At 41.1% G+C, this 20,540-nt stretch overlaps 1 protein-coding gene across 1 annotated transcript in view; it reads right to left on the minus strand.

Moving 5' to 3' along the window:
• Window positions 1-5,419, minus strand: part of adcy5 (adenylate cyclase 5) — a 101,945-nt gene extending 96,526 nt beyond the window's left edge. Inside the window, exon 1 of the mRNA XM_019252954.2 lies at window positions 3,186-5,419. Coding sequence (XP_019108499.1) covers window positions 3,186-4,121 — 936 coding nt within the window. The 5' untranslated portion in view covers window positions 4,122-5,419. The remainder of the gene's footprint in view (window positions 1-3,185) is intronic.
• Window positions 5,420-20,540: the final 15,121 nt, after the last annotated feature.

Consider the following 20,540-nt stretch of genomic DNA (forward strand, 5'->3'; position numbering starts at 1 on the left):
ACAGAAAACACAAATAGATGCAAAGTCACATGCCATTCACACTAAAAAACTAAACCATCAGCCTGCTTTTTTGCTTATATAACCAAACATTAGACTTCCAAAAGAAACAAAGGATGAAAAAAAGTTCAATCCTACATCCTTTCCTGTGTTGAACACATTCTTTGCACGTTTATGATGACTGAACAAGTAGCTGTTGACACGCTTTCATTGGGTTTTTAAATGCTTAATGTTCTCCTTCTAAAGTCACACTACTGATCACCCAGATGCAGTGTGGGATATTTTCTGTTTATAACTTGTGATTTCTTTTCTTAGGTAGCTCATGTACAAGCTTATTTAAGGCTTCAAAAGTAAATATAGTACCCACAATTTATTTATACAAAGGTATATAGAGACCTGAACACTACATCCATATAATCGTGATTATGCTGCTAAGACAGCCTCCACTCTTATGGGAAGGCTTTCCACAAAATCTTGGAACGTGGCAGCAGGGATTTACTCCCATTCAGTAATAAGAGCATTACTCCAGTCTCCAATAAACTCTCGATGAAGGACAAGGAATGCTACAGCAATACAGGTACAAAATAAAGACAAGAAGCTTTGTACTTCCTCAAAGTTTTGGTTGATACAGTGATCATAAATGAGCTAGATGCATATATTTAACAAGTAATATAATTCAACACAATAATGTCGACAAACTGCAGTTTGTTTGTCCCACTTTGAAAAAAAAATCTTTGGCCTCATAACCAAAACAAAAAAATGTGACAACTCGGCTCCTGCATGGACGAAGAACAAAGCTTGCTGCAAGAACTAACGTGAATTGCTGGACACTGATCATCGACAGTTTGAACGCACCTTGCAGCAGCCCCGGGTTCCCTCTGGGGCTACACATCAATCGGGCCATCAGTTGGAAGAAACCTTCATTCTTTCTGCGGCTGGGGGCAGTCGTAGTCATTGCCTTCTCAACCCCAAGTGAAACAAAGTTTCTGAAAGCTTCCGGTGAACAATGAAACCTCAGTGGAGAGATACAACCACTAATGTTGGCTGATAAGGGTAATTCATCCCAAAAGGTGTTGGATGGAACTACACTAAACCGGATAAACCATTTCTTTTATGAACTGTTGGGGCCTCACCACATAGTTGGAAGTTCACTGAACTTCATTTGAACAAAAGGGCCCAATCCCAAACAGCCCAGACCAAAAGCACAACAAAACAAAAACAAAAGTCTGTACACATGGATACTTTTGGCCAGATTGTGTGTTCAAAAATTCAAGGATAAAAGGCTTTTGTGTTATACTATCTCCTTTCAGGGAGGTCCATAGATGCAAAAGACATTAACAAAAGCGAACTGTCTCCATATCCATTCTTTACAAAAGCACTTCAGAAGAGCCTTGTTGTTAGAGAAAATGCAAAAGGCCTGATAGAACTGTTTCATTGAGTGAACAGCCAAAACAATGAGGTGGAAGTGAGGAGCAACAGAGCTATGACTTACAACAACACACATGCACGGAAACACACAGCAGAGAGCACAGTTTGGGGTTAATACAGAGTCTCACAACTCGGTTGACGATGCAATTAAGTGTGCCTTTAACTAATGGTGGGAAATTAAAGCCATTTGTGCAAGCGCCTTCATTACAGACACAGTCCACCAGCATTAGAGAAATGTTTTGAAATTGAAAGTAATGCTGCTGTTGCAAAAACACGACCCAAGGCTTTGGGATTTTATGAGGAACACAAAAGCTCAGCAGCACATTAAAACAATATCTCATGAAATGATCGACTGTAAGCTCATTGTAAGTCCACACAAAGTCAAACGAACAACCCAAAATCAGTCTTTCCAAAGCAAAGAGCAAACCCAGTTTTCTTCTTTACAACAGCTTGGATTTCAGGTATCTATCCTGCAGTTTTCTCTTCACTTAATTAGTCCTAAATATGATCCATATATGTGTTTAGAAATATGCTTTAGGGTCAACATTAAGAGGCTGAGAGGAGGATTTATATTAGGTGTTGCTTAAACATGAAACCCCAAATGTCAGATAAACATCCTCTGCTTTCTAATGAGTTCTCAAAATGGTTATTACATGGAAGCATCAGTGACGGAAATACTATAATACACAAAGAGCAGTCACGTAATCCATCCTGACAGAAAAGCCTCTGTGTACTGCAGCAATTACTGTTCACCCCTAATGAACTTGAGAGCTCCATATGTTTGACCGCTGCTGTGTCACGGTGCATCGTGAAGCAAAAGGGAAAGATCTGACTGCAGTTAATATAGATGGAAATGTGCTGAAACCTATAGTTGTCTTCACGCCTGAGGAGCAACAAGGCAGCTGATATAGTTTCCGTGGCAACCGGCAGCTATATCTCACAGCAAAGTCTTTGTCTTCCAATCACAAGCTTAATTTGTCAGCCCAGTCATTTAATGGGTTTGTTGAAGAAACAGCCTGCAGCTGCAGGAGAAGTTACTGGACTGAAAAAAGCTCCCTTTAATGCCACTTTTGCAAAAGAAAAACTCAAGAGTTGCTTCCAAGCATCTTTTTTTTTTTTTTTTACCCCCAAATGCCCCTCAATACTACTCATTTGCTTCTGTAATTATCCCAAAATGCCTCTCTGATCAGCTAAAGTGCACCTCACCTCCGGATGATCTAAAAGATGACTTAGTTAGTGCAATAATCTTTAGCTAGAAATGAAACTTTGGACCTCCTGCCCCTCAAAAGATATAGATCAGGACCAAGTCTGATGGCACAAACTTGTGTTTAAACTTGTTTTGAATGGACACGCTGGAAACAAATCTTCTCTACAACAAACACATCTTTGTCTTATTTTTAATATGATTTAGGACAGTCTCACCTCAGCCGCATTCAATGTTTTGCGCCTTCTTGTGCACACAAGTGGGTGTGTGAAGAATTTATCTTCCATGAGGTGGTGGTGCCCCCTTTTTTTAGTTTTCTCAGCCCCTTACAGAGTCCGCATGCCACCACTGAGAGGAACTTTTAGCAGCCACAACACTACACTAATAGAGTGCAGGCTACTTATTAACATACTGCTTGTAATCTTATTTGACAGCGCAAGAAGCTTTTATAGAAATGTTCTGCTGTGCGTTATTGCGCACAGTGTATGCGTGGAATCCCGGCTCTCTGTGCACATTATTCTAAAAGTTTCTGAGCAAAGCACATCAGTCTACATACCTGTTTCCACAGAAAGCTGTCCATGCCGTTTAACATCCAAGAAACAGCCACGTGGATGGCGGAAAGAATAACTCCAGTGATGACCGCGGCGCGCATCCTGACGGGCAGCAGAGTGTAGATGACATGGATGAAGAACACGGTCCACCAGATCCCCTCTGAGGCACTTCTGGGCTGCACGAGAAGCACTCCGATCACCTGGATCACCAGCACTACCAGGATGACCACATAGCACACAATCCACATATGGTCCTGGTGAAAGCCGTTCCTGTTGCAGACCACCATGAGTATGAGTATGAGGAAGATGGCCAGAGAAAATACCACCACGTAAGTTACGCTCGGCTTTGCTGTCCCACCGGAGCAGTGGAAGCCCAGCATGACCGTGAAGACCAGCACCAACACCGCCATGAGCATAGTCAAACTGCTCTGGTTGAGACGGAAAAAGTAGCGCTGGTAGAGCCGCTCCAACTTTTCCGACTGAAATTTCTTGGATTTGAAAATGTGCATGACGCCGGTGCAGCACGCCACTAAAGAAAAGTTAACTTCGGGCATGACCTCCTCCTCGTCGGCCCTCGGTTTGGCTCTCCGCTCCTCCAGACCCAGCTCCACAGATTTGGGTCTCACCTCGCCGTCTGGACGTTTCTGAGACGCGCGCTTGTTGTCTCTGCTCTCCTCGCCATGGTCCTGCCAAGCCGACCTTGACCTGAAGCTGACCCTGCTGACGGTCGTGGAGGCTCTCCCGGGCTGTCGGTGTTCCAGATCATCCTCTTCCCTCCACCGACTGTTCGTCCTGGTGAGCTTCTTGCGCGGAGATCTGGCTGAGTATGGGCAACCGTTGGCTACGGACTCAGACTCGCCCCAAGCTGATCTGAGCTCGGTCCCTCCCCTCAACCCGGGCGCACCGACTCCGGGTGGGCTGACACTGTTTGATCTAGACATAGTGGAAAGCAGAAGTGTGCCTAAACAAACAAACACTGCGGGAAAAGTTTTGATCAGACGAAATTTAATATCAGGAGACTATTCATTAAATGCCTGCTATGCGCTGAATGTCCCATAGTTGCTTTAAAAGTCAGCGGGTTAATCTCCCACATTTAGATCCAAATATTCATCCCAAGAATCTTTAAAAGCCCAGGGGGGCTTACTCAGAGCACGAACCGGGAGTGGTTAGAAGATCTGGGAATAAAAACAATTGAACATGCGCAAAAGTCACCGGGGAGCCACGAGAGGAGGGAACATTAAATCCAGGTGGATTTGGCTCTACATCATTGGGCCCAATTAACTGCCATCCATGGAGAGGACGCACCACAGCGCGCTGTAGATGAATAAACCATTACACAACTCAAGATAATCCCCAGAGATCATAGCGCAACACCATCAATTACGCCGTGAACCTGTTTGATGTGCGGACATGTTTTCTAGATGCGTGAAAAAAACGGGTTTGTGTGCAGATGATTCGGAGGCGGGATAAAAAGGTGATTCCCATGTTGGCGGCTTCTATCTGGTCCCGTCAAGTCTTGATGCACCTGTACTGAGCACACATCGCATCCTGGAAGGCGGTGGGAGCTTCACGTTTGGCCAAAACGCATCATCACGATCCTCGCACACTTGCGCTGTTCGGAGCCAGAAGAGAAAACTCAGCCGCTCCTTCTTCTGCTCCTGCTCTGACAGCCACAGAAAACAGCTCCTTGGTCCATGGTGTAAGCCTGTGATGCCGCACACTCAATTTAAGACTAACCTATGCGCCGAATCGATGTCCAACAGCTGTCCATCACTGCTCAAATCCCCCAGAGAGCGACTCCTGGTTTGATTTGCAGCCACACTCCGCGCACGGCGAATCCGCCACCGTATGGCGGCAGCATTTCACAAAGTGTCTACCCGGTGCCAAAGTGCGCTCCCGCAGCCTCGGACATTCCGCTCGGTGTCTGTTTGGAGCGTGGCATCATAACATATTTACCGCTGATTGCTGCCTCGGTGGTCATTCAACCAAGTGTGCTTCCTGCGTCCCGCCTCTCCGACGCGCTTCCATTGGAAACGGAAGGCGGTGAGTCACGCTCTGACGCGCTTTCATTGGACGACAGGCCGGTCAATCTAAAATCAGAGGCTGCGAGACCCCCGTGCGCTTTCGATGAATGGGCGGATCTGTCCTCACAGCTGGATGGACCCTCACACACACACACACACACATACACACACACACACACACACACACACACACACGCACACACACACTGAGGGGTTAATCCTCCTTTTATTCTCAGGTTAGCGTCCAATAACAAACCGATTTTAAGTGTCCTGCTCTTTCAGAACCATCTTTTCTCATGGAGACGTGACGTCCACATATTAAAATGAAGAGGTGATGTCTCTGCACCTGGACCTTTCAATGAACACTTTTTCTAAAAATAACTTTTTAAGGTTCATTTGAATTCCAGACATGTCTGATCTTCTGATCTGCTGATTGATCACACCCTGCCTGTTTTATTTTGTATTTCAGGTGAATTTAATTGTGTAGTACTTCCTGCACAATTTTAGTTTTGACAATTTATTCATGAATTCAGTCATTAATCAATTACAAATGTCAAACATGAACTTAAACAAATTCAATCAGTCCCTTTCCCCTTTGTGTATAAGGTGCAGTATAGATAGATAGATAGATAGATAGATAGATAGATAGATAGATAGATAGATAGATAGATAGATAGATAGATAGATAGATAGATAGCAGTTGTACAGTCTGATGGCCAGGGGGACGAAAGAGTTCTTGAGTCTGTTTGTGGAGCAGGATTGAGACAGCAGTCTGCTGCTGAACACACTCCTCTGCCTGATGAAGGTGTTGTGCAGAGGGCGGTGGGCATTGTCCAGTATGGACAGCAGTTGGTCCAGGGTCCTTTTCTCTGTCGTGGGAGGACGTATTTTCATTATTTCTGGAAGTGTAAACTGATTTCCAAATTTTGGACACTTATTTCAAAGGTAGTCCTTGGTGTTTTCCTTCTCTCAGGACTCAGATCTCCCTGCATCACATGATAACTGTCTTTGAAAAAATCCTTCTAGCCACTCTGGGTTAGGTTTGGGTTAATCGTAGGTAACCCTGACCCGTATCCATCAGTTGTTACCCTTTGGTATACAGAGATTTTTAATATCCTGCTACATGAAAGGCTACAAGTCGTTGTGAGATGTAGGGATGAGAAGGTCTGGACACCCCTTTGACTACATACCTGCAGACCTGAACACTTGGCTGCTAATGGGCAGACAGCTTTCTGAATAGACCTCCCCTTGCACACACAGAACATGATAGGCTGCTGATGAATTTGATGCTGTTCTGTTTTAGATCATCATAAAGTACATTCGTCTGACAAAACCAGCAAATTTAGGATGTCACCTGTCATCTCTGGTAACTCATGTGGATATTTCATACACTAACTCAATCAATTCAATGGAAACCCAATCAACAGTGAAAACTATGATTACTCGCAGCCCATTACATCTTTATGTGCTTACGTCCGGTGTGATGGAGCTTGTGTCAGCTCATAGAGGAACATATGTTGCTAACTCCTGACTGCGAGTGTTTCAGCTTCTCCTACCTTGAACACGTTCTTGGGTGGCAGTCTGTGGTCATTCACCACACATACGAGAAAACAGCGCTCGCCTCGTTTAACTTCACATTGTGTGCTAAATTGTGTGTAAATTGGAGGCATGTGACGAGGAGCCTCGTGTGTTCGCTCACCTCCAGCTGAATTCCCTTTGCCCCCTCTCGGAATTCGTCAAGGGTGAAACTGTGTTAAGCGAGAGAACAGGAGCTTCCATTCAGCACTGTCCTCGTCAAATAAGAAGGGGCACTCAGATATAAATCAGATACAAATTTATCTTGATTCAAGTTGTGCAACTTATTTTCTCCACTTGTCTTATGACTGCCTGTTTGCTCGCTCTCTTTCTCTTTGCTCTCTCACATACCTCTAACACAATTTATTGCCGAATAATACAAGAAAATAGTCGGTGTGTGTGTCAGTGTTAAACTGACACACACAAAAAAAATAGATTGATGTAAAACATCAGGTTCATTCAGGGAACCTGACCACTTTCCCGTGTTTCCCACTTTTCCAGAACAATACTCAGCAATGCGTTTTATGAGTACTGTACTAGAGTACAGTAAAGTACAAGTACCCCAAATCTGTACATGAACTCTTGTGTCATGTTTAATGCTGCTGTATACTTATACTACGTATACACTACATCCATTTATTTTCTGTAACCACTTTATCCTTATCAGGGTCACAACTGCAACCACCACTATGTGATGTAAGTACATCTACACGAAGAAGTGTGCGGACACCAAACCCAAACCTCAACTCAGACTTTCCACAGTTTTGTGTAATATGTTGTGGTGATGATGTCTGACTCATTATTAGTGTTCCATTCATCCCAAATGTGTTTCTGGCACCAAACTGGGCAAACCATTTCTTTATGGGCCTGGTTTTGTGCACGAGGGCATTTGTTGAAGCAGGAGAGGGTCTTCACCAAACTGTTGTCACAAAGTCTGTAGCACACTGTTTGTCTGAAATATCCTTGTATGCTAGATCATGAAGATTCAAAACTAAAGGCACGGCCCAAACCATAAAAAACATACTTTCGTATACTTTTATTCTCAGAGTTGAAGATGGGTGTCCACATACTTTTGGCCACATAGTATACATAAAACTAAAATTTTACATACACAACAACATAAACAACAACGTGTTGTCATAGATGAAACAACCAGACCAACAGAATATAAAAGTAGCTCAAACCAACCACCTTCAATGGCTTCCTAATCCAACAATATAATATATGAAATATCACTGTCAAAGGGGTCAGTGGGTACATTAATGAGTGCTTTAAGTACTTTTTATATGCAGGATCTTATTTGGAATGTATATCTTGCTACTTCTATGTGAGATAATAATTAAAATATTTTATAATTAATATATTTTCCACTGTCTGTGGTAAACTGGTTCACTATTGAAACTTAATTACTTAATACTGAAATACTGAAAAAAATTCCAAATAAATCTAATTTACATATCTTCACAGTCTAATATGTGTGTGTGTGTGTTTTCTTCTTTGTATTGTTTTACAATAATTCAGATCACACACACACACATGATTGATTTGAAATGAAACACTTCGGCCTGTACTGATGTTCCCTGTTGATATGATACAGAACACTGCTGCCATCATCTGAATGTTAGATGAATTTGTTCAGCAGCAGTTTATCACCGTACACAACATGCACACGTGCACAAAACAAACTCACACAGAGAGAGAGAGAGTCACACACATCTAATCTCATTACACTCCTTCTATTTCTATTTTCACTTCACATTGTGCTCTGGGCTGTGGAAACTTTAGTTATATAAATGCTTATTTCACACACACACACACACACACACACACACAAATCCCCATCCAGTTAGTTACAGTTTTACTTGCAGAGTCTTCTGCTGCCACCCTGATACAAATGCATATACAAAGCACTGAAGTGAGACAGAAACAATCTTCCTGCTTAGTGGAAAAATCAGGATGGTTTCCAGGGAGTGATTTGTAGTCCAAATGAAAACCTGTAGACCTACGAAACAAAGAAACTAAACAAATCTATCCACCATTGAGGGTGAGTGGGGAAAATATGTTTGTTTTGTTGTGATCTGGGTGAAGTGACCTGAGTAAATATCTATGTGAATGATTTAACAGGATTAATAGAGAAGCTTTTTCATGCAAGTCAAAAGGGAAATATTTGTGATCATCTTTTCCTGTGCAAGTGACTTAGCTTATAAGTCGGGTTATTGTAAAATGTAGCAAATCTACAAGTTAGTAAAAGAAGCGTGCAGACTTCTTCCCTTACTGTCAAGATGGCAGTGAACATAACAAAGAAGGGGATTTATTCACCTCGTATGTCTGACTTTAGTAAATCATAACATACCGGGCATGGACTGAATCTGCAGATGCCCCAGTCAGTGGCGCCGTACAGGAGGGAAAAGTTAGGACAATTCCAAGGGCCCACAACTGACAGGGGCCCCAAAAAATAGGTAAACACCAATATAACATTTTTAAACCATCATCATTGAGTAGATATATTTCAAATATAATAATGAAATTAATTATCTCTTTATTTGTATGTGTTTTGGGCAGTAAAAGCTAAATAAAAATGGCCTTTAGCACATTTTTATGGTGGCTTTTAATCTTGCATCAAATAGTGAACTGCACTGCAGACTGTATGCAGACTGGCATGCATGTACAAATCACCAGCAGTAAATATTGTGCTAGTACTAGTATTGAACTAAAAGACACAAAACAGTTGCAAGCCTTTGATTAGAGTTCTGTGAAGCTTTTGATCCTAGAGATGTGGTGACAACAGCTGCACAGAGGGGGCCCAATTAGATTTTTTTGTGGGTTAGGGTTACCAAACTTTTTCTGTCCCAAAGTGTGGCCTGCATCAGGATAGGTGAACCTATAGGAAATGCCAACAACAGGTTAAGAGCATAGATGTATGTATGGGGTGGCTGTGTTTCGGAGGTAGAGTGGATCGTCCACTAATCAGAGGATTCGCGGTTCGATCCCAGGCTCCTTCAGTCTGCGTGTTGAACTCTCCTTGGGCAAGATATTGAACCCCAAATTGCTCCTGAAGGCTGTGCCATCGGTGTGTAAATGTGTATGAATGGTTAGATCCTCAAACTGATGAGCAGTTGGTACCTTGCATGGCAGCTAATGCCATCAGTGTATGAATGTGTGTGAATGGGTGAATGAGATGTGTAGTGCAAAAGAGCTTTGAGTGGTCAGAAGACTAGAAAGGAGCTATATAAGTACAGTCCATTTACCATCACCATGTAAAGTAAGAGCTGGACATGATGATGATGCTCAGCTTTGCTTCCAATTTTTCCTTGCAGCCACTTTGACATGAGAGTCAACGCAGGTGTTACCAACAGTACTAATGAAGGTTCTGACATAATGTTGACACCTCAAACAGCAAACAAGGGCAATTATTTCTGTTTCTGTTGTGATTTTTTGATCCATGGAGATCATCACAGTGTTCAGCAGGGCCAGAAGCTAGAATACTTTTTTTGTGCCAGGTGAACAGTTCTCATTGATCTGAATACGCACAATCTTTGGTTCTGTTATCCAGTTTTAATATGTCCATGTTTAAGAAGAGTGAGGAGTCAGCAATCAAAGGAGGTATGAAAAACAGAGCAGTCAGTAATATATATATATCTATCTATATATATATCTATATATTTTTTTTTTTTTTTTTTTTTTTTTTTTTTTTTTTAAATTGTGAATCAACCATGGAAGGTACCAGAGCATTAACTCTGATTAGTCTGACAGGTCCAGTAGTGTGTGAGACTAGCTGCAGACAGATATACACACACGACCGAACACATGATCCTGAAATGTGGAGAGTAAAAGCACAACATTTTGTAAAGGCTTGTTCCCATAGCACTCACACTATTCAATCTAGATTTGAAATATAACTTTGTGAATTTGTGTTTCCCCGTTCAGAGATTGTTTCATACAGTTTGATAAAGAGCACACAAAGTCCAGTCATACAGGAGAAGAAGACTGAAGACTAAGATGGAAGGAAACAGCTTGAGGGAAAGGCTGCAGAGACGACATTCAGTTCACTGAATAAGCACGCTTTGTTTTCAAGCTTTATCCCTCATTGTCCCTCTTTCAGAAACAGCAGACCTCATCCAAAGAAATCAAAGAGACGAGAATATGCAGCAAAATACTTGTTAGTAAATGACCAGTCAACCTAAGACGTATACGTTGCGGATTGTAAAGGCCTTGCAGCTCTTTCATAAACATTTCTTAAAAAGGAATGGTCATACAATTATCCTCGAAGGCTCAGAGAATATCACTTAAACTTAAGTGTTCACTTAAAGATGGAACACTACACAACAGAAAGAGAAGACAACACACATAACCTGAGACTGAAAGTTCAGTCTGGATCCTGGAAAAAGCAGTTTCATCACAGTTTGGTTCATTTCAATTGTAACTTTGGTTCCCATTAAACAGAAGGCAGAGTTATTCCTCATATTTACACTTGTCAGGGATACTGACTGGCTTTTACAGTTGCAAATAGTACTGAGTGTGCATAACACCATGCATAGCCATGGGGGTGAACTAACTAGAGGGTTGTGTCACAGTGTCAGTGGAAACCAGCGATGGCCAGACTGGCAGGGTATACCAGTAACTTAAGAGGTAGTTCTCTTGTTGGGTTTGGCTCCTGGCATCCTGGGGCTGAGCCAGTTCTGCTAACTACATGGCTAAACAAGCTAACAACAGTTAGTAGTTCACTACATAGCAATCTTTATAAATCACCTCTGATGTGGTCTCAGAGGCTGTGCTCAAACCTGGTCTGGTCCAGAGGCTGAGGCCGGTTCTATTGCCTGCTAACAGCAGATTCAGTTAGAATCAGTTAATTAGTGGTTAACTGCTTTAGCAAGTGGTTAGGATAATGTTGTTTGTCCATCAGGAAACTGTGTAAATCACAGAGAGTTGAAGCTGAGCAGCTGGAGGACATCAGAGGGGAAACTGGTGAATATATTCTGTATAAAATCTGATCCAGTTTCACCAAAATCACTGAATAAAGTTATAAAGTTGTGCTTTTGTACAGTAATCAGTGAGGCCCGGACATATGTAGCAGCCCTTATAGGCTGTGTGATACAGGAAGCACTCCAGTCTGGCAGCATCATAGCAGAGAAAGCATTTCACTAGATACAAAATTAGTACACGCTCCCGAGTGCAGGAGTGCAGAGTCATCAACAACTTTTTATTGCTTACCAGAAAATGATGAACTCAAAAATACCATGAAGAATACCTGAAAATACAACAATATTTTTATGCTATTGTTCACACATATACCGGAGTATAGATGAGATATGTGATTTAAAAAAGCACTTACCGTTGTGTTCAAAATAATAGCAGAGTGTTGAAAAAAGTGAGTAAAGCCCAAAATCCTTATAATAGTTACTATTTCCATACAGGCAAATGCATTGGGAACACTGCATATGCTATTCCAAATCAAAACATGAAGAAAAATGTATCAAATGTGTTATTATTTTATAGAAAGTGATTAGGCTGTTCAAAAAAATAGCAGTGTGTGCATCTTTCTTTATAAACTCAACCTATGGCACCTGTGATCGCGTATTCCAGCCCAGGACGATTGGACTACATTTCACAATTCCTCTGCATTTCTTGGTTTTGCCTCAGAAACAGCATTTTTGAAGTTTTCTATTCGGGGATTGGACTGGTCACTCCATAACGTGAATCTTGTTGGTCTGGAACCAAGATGCTGCTCGTTTATGGTTGTGTTTTGGGTTTTTGTCTTGTTGAAACTCCCATTTCAAGGGCATATCCTCTTTAGCATAAGACAACATGACCTCTTCAAGTATTTGAAACTGATCCATGATGCCTGGTATGGGATAAATAGTCCCGACAACATAGTGTGAGAAACATCTCCATATCATGATGCTTGTGCCACCATGCTTAACTGTCTTCACAGTGTACTGTGGCTTGAATTCAGTGTTTGGGGGTCATCTGACAAACTGTCTGGAGCCCCTAGACCCAAAAAGAACAATCTTGCTTTCATCAGTCCACAAAATCAGTCCAGTCAATGTGTTCTTTGGCTAAACCTCCTCAGCACGTCGTTTTTGCAACAATGTGACTGTGCGGGGGCTTCTTGCTGATAGTTTAGCTTCACACAGACGTCTTCTAATTGTTACAGTACCACAGGTTAGTTTGGACCTTCTTCGATCTCTCGAACGATTCTTTGCCATTTTAGTTTCTCCAATCCATTCAAATGGTAGTATTCCACTTTCTTTCACGTCTTCCTGGTTTTGGTTGCCATTTTAAAGCATTTGAGATCATTTAAGAATAGACTTAAGACTTTCCTTTTTGATAGAGCTAATAGTTAGGGCTGGCTCAGGTCATCCCTTAGTTATGCTGCTATAGGACTAGACTTTGAAAGAAAGAGTACATTTGAGCATGTATAATTTCATGGTGAAAAACCAGCTGAGGAAGATTGTATCAGCAGCTGACTCTGCATTTAACCCTGCACAGGTCAGTGAGCTCACTGGAATCAAAGGGAGCACAGATGTCGTGCAGAAGCTGTTGACCTTTATGAGATGCTCAGGGTTAACATCACAGCACGGCAATAAGTGGCCGATGCCTTGTGGCTGTTGAGAGTATTTCTATAGGAGTTCATGTGATCCAAGTATCAGTAGGCCTGAGGAAAGGTGACTGCTAAATATATAAGAATAAGACTCCAGCTATCCTTGATCTCTAGAGTTCTATATCTGTTTTGACAGCACAAACGATGTTACAAACCAACAGAGAACCAACATTCAGTGAAGGAAGAATCTTTTTGCCAGAACAGAAGACTGTGGTTGCCACAGGACAGTATTTCAGCCCATCATACTGCCACGTCTTCAAACTTAGGAAAAGTTTATAAAAAGTTTTTTACTCTGGCCAAACCTGACCACAGTGTGAAGGACAGTTTAGCACCCGGACTCTTTTACTATGGAACAATGCTGGTGAAATGTGGTTTGGATCATGCTGAAATAAGCAAGGCTGTCCCTGAAAAAAAGTTGGCTACTTGGCAGCATATGTTGCTCCAAACCTGTTGTCATTGACGTGTGCACTAATGCACCCTCATACCATCATGGATGCTGGCTTTTGAACTGTGTGCTGATGACAAGTCAGATGGTCCCTGTCCTCTTTGGCACGGAGGATGCGGCGGCCATGATTTCCAAACAGAATTTCAAAAAGGTGGCGGCATTTCTGGATCTGGTTTGCATATGGTTTCCTCTTTACATGGTGGAGTTTGAGCTGCCATTTGTGCATACAGCGATGAACTGTGTTCACAAACAATGTTTCTTGAAAGTGTTCCTCAACCCATGTAGTGATGTCCATTACAGAATCCTGTCTGTATTTGATGCACTGCTGTCTGCAAGGCCTGAAGGTCACGGCCATCCAGTATTGTTTTTTTAGACTTGTACCTCACGTACAAAGATTTCTTCTGACTCTGAATCTTTTATCTTTTATGTTACTAACCTGTTGCTAGTTAACCTCATTCACTGTGAGATGTTCCACTAGGTGCATTTCACAACTTTTACAGTCTTTTGTTGCCACTGTCCAACTTTTTAAAAATATGTTGCTGCCATGAAATTCAAAATGGGCTTTCATTTTATAAAAACAATGAAATTTCTCAGTTTCAACTTTTGATAAGTTGTTTTTGTGCTATTTCCATATGGGGTTTCAATGTTTTGCACAGAGTGCTAACGTTTATTGGAAACTGTAAACTGAGGCAATGTTTTGTTAGTGATGCTCAATCTGATAAAATCATATATTGTGTTTATTACATGGCAATAGCAGCTGATTTAAGTTTGATTAAAATTATTGGCTCTCCTGTAAAATATGATAAAACTCATTTACAGTTCTTTGGCTCCAAGTCAGTATTATAGATGGGATTCATAAATCACAGATTGTTTACAGAGGTACACAAAGCAAGTATCACCACACATCCCATGGCAACATCATCTCATCATAAGCCTGAAATCTGCCCAGGATACGTGCAGATGAAAATATATTCTAGCCAGACTTAAGAAACCACTGCCCACATGCGGTTCAGCGATTAAGAATAATTATAATGAATGAATGAGGTTAAATAAAATGGTAATTCTGTCTAATTTTACACTGATTCATTCAGCTGGTCTGACTGCAGCATCCAGTCAAGGACGAGTTCTGTTTGCAGTCCACTGAAGAATCTGTGGCATCGTGACATCTTGGATAAAAAAACCCAAAACAGAACCTTTTCCGTGTTCCATTGTTCTGTTTATTACGGCAAATATGAGCTGGCAGTGCCACATGAACATCAGAACAACCACATGAGCCATTTAGTGACGTCTGAAATAGCGCCAGGCATTCCAGATATACACAACATGTGTGCTTTGTGTGATGAATTAAGTGAAGAGGCAGAACAAGAGAGAGACCGACACTAAAAGACTGTATCATGAGGCCAAGAAGTGACAAAGAAGTATAATCCCCTCAGCCACGGCAGCCTGTAAACATGTGGTGAGACACAGGAGGAAGATCCAGTCCACATCGGAGTAGTTTTATTCTCTCTCTTTCACACTGAGGAGAAAATGACGAGCACTGCAGTGTTGTGACTCATCCTGGTGGAAAACGACCTTTACAGTCACTCTGGGGATTGTGCAATCAAACACACACACACACACACACACACACACAGTCATATATATACAATCTGCTAATGCTCACGCTGTGAATGCAATAGATGGAACTCACACTCAGCCACCCACGTAACTTATTTAGTTTAAATTTGCTCTTTGATCCAGTGTTCAGATAAAAATACCCCTTTGGAAATGGTTGCTGTTCGGAATGATGACGTTGGACTGTCGTATGTTAGGGGATAGTGTCCACAGCACAGAACAACTGTTAAATAGTACAAGCTGATTTATTATTCATTCATTTCATTATTCTTTTATCAGACTCATTTTGCTGATTTGACACATCTATGTTCGAATTTCACAAAGTAAGAAATCGGTAAAAGTATTGTTATGGTCTTGGTACTGAAACTCTCTGAACCAAAGAGTACATCTGCAAAAATTGAAATGCCATTCTTAACATGAATGAACCAGTGCCTGTTTGTACGGAAGCATATTGCTGCCACGGCAGACAGATTTAGGAAAAATGTATCAGAATCTTATTATTCCGTGAAACGCGTCACGTTAAAACGCATGTATATTCTGTCCACCATGAGGCACACAATAAATACATTGGCCACTCAGGTGCAATAGTTAACCACCAAACTTACCCAGTGGATAACCACACCTTTGTCATCCTAAGCCCTACTCTGACCGGCCCATGGTGTGGAGCTCCTCAGGTCACCAGATCTTCCTCATATGAGGCTCCATGCCCTGGTTAATGACAATCCTAGCTACCCGGCCAAGCACCAGTATCCCAGTGCTCCTATTTTCCTGTCTGTGGTCCGGCCGATGCCGCAACTGTCAGCCACCTTTAGTTATTTGTGTTTTTTCATCTCTGTCAAGAACTGCTAAACTACTAAAGTTACTTTTTGTTCATATACCTCCTTGCCTGCATTTGGGTCTCACAATCTGTCATTTCCTCTTATTCTCCACAACTATTTTAGCTACACCTGGAAATTATCTCACAACCCTCAGGTTGAGAACCACTGCTCTACACTATAATCAATAAAATGACAATAAGCAGCTGGCTGAGGCCTTAAAAAGGATATTGTGCAAATAAAGAGTTATCTGCTGGTCATATAAAACGCAATCATTTAAATTGTTGAAAACTTTCATGTTAAACTAACCAAACTAACAAGAGAATCTTGCCATGTCTCAACTCCAGCATGAAATACAACTTAATCCAGACATGTACATGAGCCATATTCCTCAGTTTATCTGCACTCAACATACTATGTGAAACCTCTTATGGCAGCAATACACTTCCATATGTTTGACTTCCCTTGTGTGCTCCGTAAAGAAAATGTAGTAAAATAAATAAAAAGCGAGATATCTGTGAATGCTTCAACTGTGAATAATCCAACCCAAGTCTAAGAGCCACTTAAGTCACGTACCTTTATTTACCTTTCATGTTCTGCTATTATTTATAGGTAAAGTCAATGTATATGTTGAATAGTGGATGATATGATTGCCGTACAGTTTGCAATAGGCATGGTAATGCAGCAAGGTAGTTTTGAGTGCAGAAAAAGATGGATAAGGATGGTAATACAATATGCTTAGAAGTCAGCTGAGTTATAGATTCGCAAGTTTTTGACCTTGTAACCGTGTAAACCATGTGAAGAAGAGTATCAAGTTGGTAATGGCCCAGGTTCAGATCTATGACTAATTTTAGATCACCTTGAATAATGTTGTAAGTGGTTAATATTTAAATAAATTGTTGTTCAAGTTTTAATTTAAGTTGAAGTAAGTTTAAGACAAGAGTCAGCATGGGAGGAAGACTTTGGGTCTATCTTTATCAGAAGACACTTGGACTTCCATACTTAAACTGGTTAACTTGACCTCCCTCTGTGCACGTCACAGTTTAATTCAGTTCAAAGTGGTACACAGGGCTCATATCTCAAAAGCAAAACTATCCTCTATGTACACTGATATTAGGCCACATTGTATGAAATGCGGTTTTGCTGAGGCTTCTCTGATCCACATGTACTGGTCCTGTTCGAGCCTTACCAACCATTGGAGGGAAATCTTCTATACACTCTCTCAGGTGTTAGGCATCAGGTTGGAACCAAGCCTGCTGATTGCTCTATTTGGGCTCATGGAGACAGAAGTGGAGTTAGCCATAGAAAAACAATGTACTGTATCCTTTGTCTCCCTTCTAGCTAGATGACTGATCCTGCTCAGGTGGAGGAATGCCTCCCCTTCCACTCATGTACAATGGCTAGAAGAAATCATGTCCTGCTTAAAACTGGAGATGGTTAGATACTCACTTAGGCAATCAAGTGGGAAATTTCAGTGTGCTTATGCTATTCGAGTGTGTATTGGCAGTGACTGAGGAGGGATTGTTTTATATATGAAGATTTGATTTGACTTTTTCTCTCTGTATAATGTTGCACTTGTTTGTTTGTAATATTTACCCAATTCATGTCTATCTGGACATATTGGTGCTAATGTCTGTTACTATATACTCATGTCTACCTGTTTTTGTGGTGACCATTCAGCATTGCACTTTGGTTATATTGAAAATTCATCCATAAACGGATTTTGATTAAGTATGACATGAGTCCAAATTTTTAACAGTTTTTAGTTTGTTTTGTGTTTCCTGTTTTTTTTGTAATTCTCCCCCCTCTGTGTCTTTTATTTCTACTTCCTGCCTTTGTGTTTTTCCCACCAGTTTTTGATTCTGTTCCACCATGATTTGTTTCACCTGTGTCTCATTGTCCTGCTTTGTGTTACTTAGTTCCTTTGTCTGTTGCCAGTACTGTGTTCTGTTTTCTTGTCCTGTCTTTAGTTTCTTAATTTAGTTTAATCTTTAGTTCATCTGCTCCATCTTGTGCTTACCCGTGTTCCTGCTACTGTTCCTGGTGTTTTGTCTGGATTTTGTCTTTTGGGCTTTTGTTGGCCTCTTGGTTCATCTTAGATTTTTTAACTGTTGGTCAGTGGTTTTTGTGTTTTGTTATTTCATCTTTGCCTAGTAAGTAATTCAAGTCACTTTTCATTTGTATTCCTCCTTGTCTGTATGTGTGTCCATTCCTTGAACTGACCTGTGACAAAACGAACAGATGAACTTGGACCCAGCAAACATTACAGACATGGAACCAGTGTCACCACAGACTAACTTTGAGCGGATTCAGGAAGTACTCCTAAAGCACCAGGAGTGCATGGCCAGAGGCTGTCCACCATGAGGCACACAATAAATACATTGGCCACTCAGGTGCAATAGTTAACCACCAAACTTACCCAGTGGATAACCACACCATTGCCATCCTAAGCCCTGCTCTGACCGGCCCATGGCGTGGAGCTCCTCAGGTCACCAGATCTTCCTCATATGAGGCTCCATGCCCTGGTTAATGACAATCCTAGCTACCCGGCCAAGCACCAGTATCCCAATGCTCCTATTTTCCTGTCTGCGGTCTAGCCGATGCCACAACTGTCAGCCACCTTTAGTTATTTGTGTTTTTTCATCTCTGTCAAGAACTACTAAAGTTACTTTTTGTTCATATACCTCCTTGCCTGCATTTGGGTCTCACAATCTGTCATTTCCTCTTATTCTCCACAACTATTTTAGCTACACCTGGAAATTATCTCACAACCCCCAGGTTGAGAACCACTGCTCTACACTATAATCAATAAAATGACAATAAGCAGCTGGCTGAGGCCTTAAAAAGGATATTGTGTAAATAAAGAGTTATCTGCTGGTCATATGAATTGTTTAACTTTGAAGAGTCATTTACTTAACAACAGTCATACGTCTACTGTGGCTCTGAAGGAGTAAATAAAAGATATTTTTAACAGAGAACAGAATGCTTGAGTCACACTGTGGGCCTTCAAATATGTGGACGGTCTAAAAAACACACACACACAACTGAGCTGCATTATGGTAAAAATAGTTTGACCTTTTTTTCCAAACTTTATGGAAGTGAATTCAATTGTTGGAACGCCTCTATAATATTAGTTCTCAAACTATGTCTCTACTGGTATGTGGAGGAATCTCTGAAATACTTTAAAAAAAAAACATATTGCGCATAAACAACATACTACACAATAAACATAAGTTTTTCATTTGCACTTCCTGTAATATTTTGTTTCAGTGCAATGTATAAGCATAACGTAAGCATAAAATTAATGGTTCAAAAACAACAGCAATCATGGCTCCAACAGAAAATATTAGGAAAAGAAGTGCAGTTCAGAAATCCACCAAATTAGTCCGGGTTCTTGAAGTGTTTCTGTTGAGGATTCAACAAATGTCCATTCATCCATTTTCTGTAACAGCTTATCCTCATCAAGGTCACGGTGGGGCTGCAGCCTATCCCAGCTGACTTAGAGCAAGAGGAAGTGTACACCCTTGGCAATTCTTCAGCTCATCACAGGGCACATAGAGACAAACAAGCATTCACACTCACATTCACACCTACAGACAATTTAGAGTCACTGATTAACCTGTTAAGTGCATCTCTTTGGACTGTGGGAGGAGAGAACCCATGGAGACATGGGGAGAACATGCAAACTCCACACAGAAAAGCTCGAGTCGAGGTTCAAACCAGGAACCTTCTTGTTGTGAGGGGACACCACCATGTCGCCTTCAACAATAAACCTGTCCCCCGTGTCAGTAGCTGACTAGGATCAGCCCTCGCTGCTGTATTTTAATGTCATAATGGAGGTACTTGTAGAGGCTAATATCTTCTGAGGTGTTTTTAAATTTTGAAAAACACTGCTCAATAACATGGATTGTCTCTGGATGATTATAACACTTATGTCTTCCACTGTAGCATTCAAGCATCCAGGGAAAACATCTGTATAATTATTTTTTTATGTAAGCATGAATTTTCTTTCTGTTTAACCTTCATGACATCACTTTAACATGTTTTTTTTAACAAATTATTGTTAATGTAAAAATACATAAAATGATTTCACTCTATCTATCTATCTATCTATCTATCTATCTATCTATCTATCTATCTATCTATCTATCTATCTCATATATATATATTATATATATATATATATATATATAGCCAGTGCCTGTGAAGTATTTGCACTCTGTAGGCCTGTAGATACTTTACATCAAAAAGCCAGTGATACGAGCTTAACAGCAGCACATAGATGA

This window comes from Larimichthys crocea, unplaced genomic scaffold (assembly GCF_000972845.2).
Source record: "Larimichthys crocea isolate SSNF unplaced genomic scaffold, L_crocea_2.0 scaffold319, whole genome shotgun sequence".
Classification (NCBI taxonomy): domain Eukaryota; kingdom Metazoa; phylum Chordata; class Actinopteri; family Sciaenidae; genus Larimichthys; species Larimichthys crocea.